The following is a 7,505-nucleotide window of genomic DNA, read 5'->3' as shown; positions in this document are numbered from 1 at the left end:
ACTAGATCGTCAATGAAAAATAGGATTCAATAGTTGATGTCACGTCCGCCCAGCAACCAGCAGCTTGGTTCTAAACAACGAAACTCGGTACTGTTTATTCTTCATGCTGGCTAGAACCCCCAACAAAACATAACCTAGCCAGAGGTTGATATTGACCCCTTTGATTGTGAGTTGAGTGCTCAACATATTGATTTATCGGGACATCCTATCTAAAAAAATAAGTTTGATGTTACCTGAAGACTGATTACAGTTTGAAACATGCAATACAACACAATATAATGTTTTGCTAAACCACTGTCTATCATTTTAACAGAAATGAGATATATCTTAATTGGATATAGTCTGATGTCACGTCGCCCAGCAACGGCGGCCATCGTGGTTCTAAGCAAAGAAAACCTGTACTTTTTATTCTTCATGCTGGCTAGAACTTTTCATATGTCTTGTGATCAGAATGCATAAAAGTCAAAACAAGATCACATTTATAATGTTTTTCTCCTCTGGATACACTTTTATGCTCGTCGGAGAAATATTTCATAAGGGCGTCCGCCATTGTCCCGGTAGTTTAGATCCAGTTACTAAGTTACCGTGCGACATTACGAGTGAAGTGACGTTACGACTGTTGAAGCGTATTCATGTTTTTTTTTCAACATTCTTTATATGTTTGTAACTTCAGACTTGCAACAAGGTGGATGAAAACGTAGTGAAAACGATATAATTAGATGTCAGGTTTAAGTAAAATCCAAACCGGCCAATAAAGTTGTTTTTTTTTTGGTTCTTTGTGTCACTCTATTCACAACGCAGACACGACAGAAGAAGTTCAAAGAGAGTCCACGCATTGAGGATGATGAGAAGTTTGAGCTCCCAAGTGCTGGGTTCAGGGCCAGGTTTAATGTGGGACCTTTGATCCGAATCAACAGGAAGCCCGGCGTCTCAATACTTAGAACTTACAGGTTTGTCTTTCGAACATCCTTTAGGAAAGTTAGAAGAATTTTGTTTGGTTAAAAAAATCTACCAATGATCTATTGACCTTGGAACCGCTATCAATGATCTTTCGTCCGAATCGTCAGGAGTATATTTGTGTATTTAAATTGTGTTGAAATATAGCAATATAGCGGTATTTTAACGACGGCATTTCAACAAAAACGACATAAAAGATAGACCACGGTCTTCTTCTTCTTCTTCTTCTTCTTCTTCTTCTTCTTCTTCTTCTTCTTCTTCTTCTTCTTCTTCTTCTTCTTCTTCCAAAGCCTCCTCCTCCTTCGGACTCCTTGGATGCTTGGAGGAGGGAGATCCCCCCCCCCTCCACTTGAATTAATGATTAATTAGGTCCACTAACCTTTGATCAAATTTTAAAATGGTGTAATCTGAGCAACAGAAGAATAGCAGAAATCTATTAAATTTTGTTCATTATATATAATTTAAATTCCCTTCTCTCTTACTTTTAAAATAATAATTCCATACTTGTTGTTCTCAATCACTTTCTGGCTTGCGAGTATGCGGTGAGAACAAAGTTCACAATTTGATAGATTAAAAATAATAGTATCATTTCATTAGTTGCAATTAACGTCAAATGTTTACCTTCAGGAGTGAAGCCACCAAGTCAGCGTCATCTACAGACTCTGCACACAGAGAACCAGATGAGAGCACCATGAGAGCTATTCTTGGAGAACTCTACGGAGACCGGAAATACTTGAAGAAATTCCAGAACAACCTTCGTAAGTGTTGGGCCGAAATCTTACTTAATTATTCAGTCTCTAAAAATTATTACGTCGGAGTAATAACGATGTTGAAAATTGAATTTATAGTTAAAACTATGAAACTTGAGTTAAACACACTTGAGCTTTTATATAATGCAACATCCACTACATGTGCTCAAAGCGGTTTATAAAGGGTCCCTGACCAACAGCAACACGTAACATGTAGATCCAAAAATGACGCCTGTTATGCGAAATTATATTTTTTTTCTTACAGAGACAACGCTGTTAAACGGCCAAGTACTCATTTTACACCTGATTACGGTGAGAGAATGTGAGTAAAGAGCCTTTTCCAAGGACTCTACTATGCAACGAGCGAAGGTCGAACCCCGGACCTTCCGATCCGAAACCTCCCATAGTCTCTGGTTCACAATGGTCAAATGTAACGGATACTTCAAATTATTTACCGAGACGTCCACGTTATCTGCCTTCGTTAATTAAATAGAAACGTCAATTCCGTTTGAATATTGCTATGTATAAACCAAAACCTAACCAAACATGAGCTTTTATATAGCGCAATATCCAGTTAATGTGCTCAAAAAAAAGCGATTCACAAGAGGCCCCTGACCAACAGCAATATGTAACATGTATAACGAGACATGACCCATGTTAGGCGATATAACATTTTTTTTCGACAGAGACAACGCTGTTTACTGGGCAGGTACTCATTTTACACCTGAGTACGGTGACAGAATGTAAGTAAAGCGCCTTTTCCAAGGACTCAACTATGCGCCGAGTGAGGCTCGAACTCAGGACCTTCTGGTCCGAAAGTGAGTGTCATACCACAAGACCACATAGCCACACAAACTAAACTTTCTTGACCACAAATCAAGTGGTGACCATAACCGATGATGCGTTATTGGTCGATCTCAATGAAAGTACAATGAAACGACTAGGCTATTCCTTTTGTAGCCTTAATAATAATATTGTATTTCTTCTACAGCTGGCGGCAAAGCAGAAAGAGACTTGACACTGTTAGCAGATGAAGGCCTGGATTTCCTACGGGAACGGACCATTTTCTGGGATAGTCTAGGACCTCTCCCTCCACCCCAGGTATTGATCAATATATCAATTTGTTTTACATATCTATTACTTTGGGTAAACATAATTTGAGCTTTTATATAGCGCAATATCCACTAAAGCGCCAGCGCAGAAGAGGGCGCCAAAGGAAGATGTGGCTGGACAATATGAAAGAATGACAGAGATGTCGGTTCCGGAGCTGCTACATAGGGCTAGCAACAGGCAGGCATGGAGGAAGACTGTAACTTCTGCTTCACGCAAGTCGCCCCGGACGACCATTCGGTCATAGGATTGAGTGAGTGAGTGAATATCCACTAAACGTGCTCGAAGCGCTTTACAAAGGGTCCCTGATCAAAGCAACATGCAACAACAATAAATAGAACGAGACATGACGCTTGTTAGGCGTTATTACAATTTATCCGACGGAGACAACGTTGTTAACGGCCAGGTACTCATTTTACACCTGAGTACGGTGAGAGAATGTGAGTAAAGAGTTATTCCAAGGACTCAACTATGCGCCCAGCTAGGCTTGAACCCAGGAACTTCCGATCCGAAGTGTAACTCGCGCAAAAGGACAGATCCTGGTTTTCTTCGTTGTCGTTTGTCGATCGTTTAGATTCAGAAATATATTCGTTAACTTGCGACCGTGTTGGAACCGACTCAGTGAGAACAAAAGATTTAAAGAAGAACTAGTTAGAGACATGAAATTTCAGTTTTTGTCGCTTTATGAAATTGTATCCATTGTCTTCGGCCATGTGGTTTAGTGGTATAGCAATCGCTTTCGGATCAGAAGGTCTTAGATTCTACTCCCGTTCTCAGCGGCGCAAAGTTGAGCTCATGGAAAAGGCTCTTTACTCACATTCTCTCGCGGAACGAAGGTGTAAAATGAGTATCTAACCGGTAAAAGCGTTGTCACTGTCGGAAAAAAATGTAATATCATCTTTGCTGTTGTCTAGAGACTCCTTGTAAAGCGCTTTGAGGACGTTTAGTGGACAATACTCTATATAAATGCCCAAGTCCTTTTGTCAAAAACAAAACGAGACAACGTAAACTGAAGGTTTCATATACGAGTAATTGACCATAAAATAAATTGTCAAAATGTAAATTATCCTGACAAAATAGATACCGTATTAAAGCGTTGGGTCACAAATTTAGAAAATGGAAAACAATTTTTATTCATTATTTTTATCATCTATTTACGTAATTATAAATATCTGTGTATTCTGTATGCTGGGTTTATGTAAGCTATAGGACTGATGATATTTTCTTTTATTATTGCAATATTTTCCTTCAATGGAACTCACGGCGGTACAAAACAAATATAACAGCTTCAAATATAAACAAAATAACTAACAGGGTTAGAGTACAAATTGGGGTTGCGATAGCTCAGTTGGTAGAGCATTCACTTCACAATCAAAAGGACCGAGATCGATCCCGGGTGCAAACGAGAATTTTTTTCTGAACACTCCCCCCCCCCTTCCCCCTTGTCCACCCAGCAGAAGTGATTGGGTAGCTGGGTCTGTATGTAGAGGAAAGCATTTTGCGGTAGACTAGCGTCCTAACCAAAGGATATTAAACAATTGTCCGTTTCACGCTATAGAAATCGGGATAAACTCCGGCGCCATGGACCTTATGGCTCTGAAGAACTACTTTACTTTAAAGTACATTTCCCTTTCTAATCAAGAACAAAATCCATACTTGACGAATTTACCACAAGACGTCAAGTCCAGAAAAAAACAACATACTCTGCGTTTGCTATTAGGGTTCCTGAAAGGCACCATTTACAGGGATTACTTACCTTACCGGAGTCCCGTCTCCCTACAGACGTTGACGTTGAAAAAACAACAACGTACTCTGCGTTTGCCTGTAGAGTTCCTGAAAGGCACCATTTACAGTGTTTACTTACCTTACCGGAGTCCCGTCTCCCTACAGACGTTGAATGTCATGGTACGCCATTATTCACGCTCAAGGGCCATTACCGATAGCAGTCGTTTATCTTTTTTTTGCCAGTTGTTGCCTCCACAATTCCTGTCCAGGACTTCCTTGGTTTGCCTCGTGCCTTTCTGCCAGCTACTTTTCCCTCTAGCACTGATTTTTACAGTGATTAAGGACTGATAATTGAAGAATAATTTAATGCCTAGAAAAGTGAATAAATATAATTCGGACAACAAGCTGGCTGGACATGATGGAACTTGGAAACTGCTGGTACTGTCATTGATATGTCGTACCAAGAGAGTTCCGATATATCAGTTAGTAGAGCACTCGCTTCACTCGCAAAGGGACCGAGATCCATACCGGGTAAAGTTGATTTTTTTTTCTTCTAACCTCCCTGTCTACCCCTGCAGTAATTGGGTAGTTGGATCTGTTAGATCTGATTGAAAATACTTTGCAAAAGTCTAGCGTCCTATCCAGTGGGTAGCAGGCAGCTGTTATAGAATCCAGGATAAAACCCTGGCTTCTTATGCCTTATGGCTATGAAGGATTACTTATGTACCAAAAACAAAACGATGCTTTATCATCCATTATTTCAGGTTCCAAAAAGATCTAACATGCGCGAAAGATCGTTTTACATGACTAACCCTGACCCAAATTCAACCCTCACAAGTAGCAATAACAACAACAACAACAACAACAACAACAACAACACTTTCACCAAGATTAAAACACCACGGGGGATCAACTCTGGATACTCCGATGATGAAGGGACATCGCGTTTACCACCAGTCAAAGAATCAACCTTCACGATAGATACGCCACGTGGCGACGAGAAAAAGGCGCCAATTTTAAAACGACAAAGAAGTAATTTAGCACCAAAACGTACTCCGCGCAGGCCGAAGAGATTGGAAGAGGCGATGGGGATTGAGAGAGATGTCTCTAATGTAGACTTCAAGTTTAGATCCTTGCAGGTAGAGCACTTTTAATTTTTCGTTTGTTTTCACGTCTGAACAATTTCCCCCCTAAAATAATTTGACTAAGTTAACATCTTGTTTTTCATAATACAACCGAATACGAACAGATTTTTTTTTCAAAGACTCAACTTTTCTCACTCATTTTCATATTAACATTATTAACGCTCACACTTTACTGACGTTAACACATGTTTAAAAGACTGGAAAAATGATTTAACTCTTAATAACTAACTTTTTTTTTCTTATTATTTTAGATCATTTTCAGCTGTTTTATGTCAATCAATTTCATGAAATTATTTTCATGTGCTTACCGCGGAAAACAAAAATACATTGCCAAAACCTAAATTTATTTGTTTCCTAGACCTATTTCTATGTCACTGTTGAAGAAGGGGAAATTGATTGGACACAAAACAACGAAGAGAAAATGTTCTATCATAATACCATGTCAAATACCTTTTCCAAAATCATTTTGGAGTGAAAAGCTGTCAAGGTCTTGAAACTTTATATTCATAACTTTGCTGTTCTTTGCCACAGAGAAATAAGGCTGGTATGACATAAAAAATATCGCAAATGTGGCTAAAAACTGGATGAGTGACATGACTCAATTTTCTAATCTTTGGTTTTCCTCTATCATGTATGTTGCCATACGATTTTTTTTTAATTATTGGGAAAGTCTAAAATGAAATACAATTTGAAACTTGAGAATTGAAATTTGAAGCCTGAAACTTGTTATGTCTCTGCGTATATACATTCCATTAGATTCAGATGTGGATGATCAGTCATTTATAAGTAAGTCCTTGAACTTATATAAGAACTTTAGGGAAAACCGCAGGCGGCAATGTACCGTATAAAAGTAACAGTAAAATGAAGTTCTACATGTCTTGACACATTTTTAAATGCATGCAAAAGGCAAAATTCATGGAAATGCAACTTATAGATTGTCGTATTCATATATTTTAAATCTTTGTGGCTGTATCTAAGAGCAACAAAACAGGTCTCATTATCACAGTTAAAAATTTGACTTTGAGATTTAATATAGGGCAGTATCTACTAAACGTGCTCAAAACGCCTTACAAAGGGTCCCTGACCAACAGCAGCATATGTAGAACGAGACATGAAGCCTGTTAGGCGATGTTACACCTTTTCTTGTCGACAGAAACAACGTTATAAACGGCCTGGTAGTCATAATTTTACAACTGAATACGGTGAGAGAACTATGCTCCAGGCGAAGATCGAACTAAGGACCTTCCGATCCGAAAGTATGAGTCATGCCACAAGACCACATAGCCACACAAAGTAAGAAATTAAATTCAGTATCATGTCATGTGTTAATATTATCTTGAAATTCGAATTTTCAGCCATCCCGAAGTGCGTCTAAAACTGACGATCACCCCAACATGGATGCCCTGCCCCTTCTAAGGGACACAACTCGAACCAAAACACGAATGGGACGAACCATGTTTGTCGGCATGGACGACCCCGCCACAGACAGGAAAAGGGAGTTAACAAAGTTCATCAACAAAGAAATGGACAACATCGACGAAGGTAATAAAATAGTTCCTAATGCCATCATCATGATCATGGCTTATCCCTCCTGGCCAAACGAAACAAACTTCTGTCCTACGCCATCCTCCACTTTCAGTCCCTTTCGCTGAAGTCTAGTGACCATCTTCTTCTTGCTCTCCCTCTTCCTCTTTTACCCGAACAATACCCTCTAGAAATTTGTTTTCAAGGATGTCATGTCTCTTGATATATCAAAAAAAAGAAGCAAATTTTAGTAAATCCTAATTTACGAAGTACGAGGGCTCTTTCAGAAATAACC

The 7,505-nt window shown here is 39.1% G+C and overlaps 1 protein-coding gene across 2 annotated transcripts in view; it reads left to right on the top strand.

The window, feature by feature from the left end:
• The window catches only part of LOC144957767 (uncharacterized), a 39,172-nt gene that overhangs the window by 20,726 nt on the left and 10,941 nt on the right, over positions 1 to 7,505 (top strand). The window contains exons 7-11 of one of the 2 annotated variants that reach the window (XM_078889176.1): positions 802 to 950; positions 1,585 to 1,715; positions 2,698 to 2,807; positions 5,306 to 5,680; positions 7,042 to 7,228. In XM_078889176.1, the coding sequence (XP_078745302.1) occupies positions 802 to 950; positions 1,585 to 1,715; positions 2,698 to 2,807; positions 5,306 to 5,680; positions 7,042 to 7,228 (952 nt within the window). The remainder of the gene's footprint in view (positions 1 to 801; positions 951 to 1,584; positions 1,716 to 2,697; positions 2,808 to 5,305; positions 5,681 to 7,041; positions 7,229 to 7,505) is intronic. The other variant, XM_078889177.1, reaches the window with a different exon arrangement.

This window comes from Berghia stephanieae, chromosome 12, assembly GCF_034508935.2.
Source record: "Berghia stephanieae isolate SIO BIC M18660-M18661 chromosome 12, UCSD_Bste_1.3, whole genome shotgun sequence".
NCBI lineage: Eukaryota > Metazoa > Mollusca > Gastropoda > Nudibranchia > Aeolidiidae > Berghia > Berghia stephanieae.
Note: the sequence above shows the minus strand (reverse complement) of the source record. Positions and strands in the feature narration are given on the sequence as shown.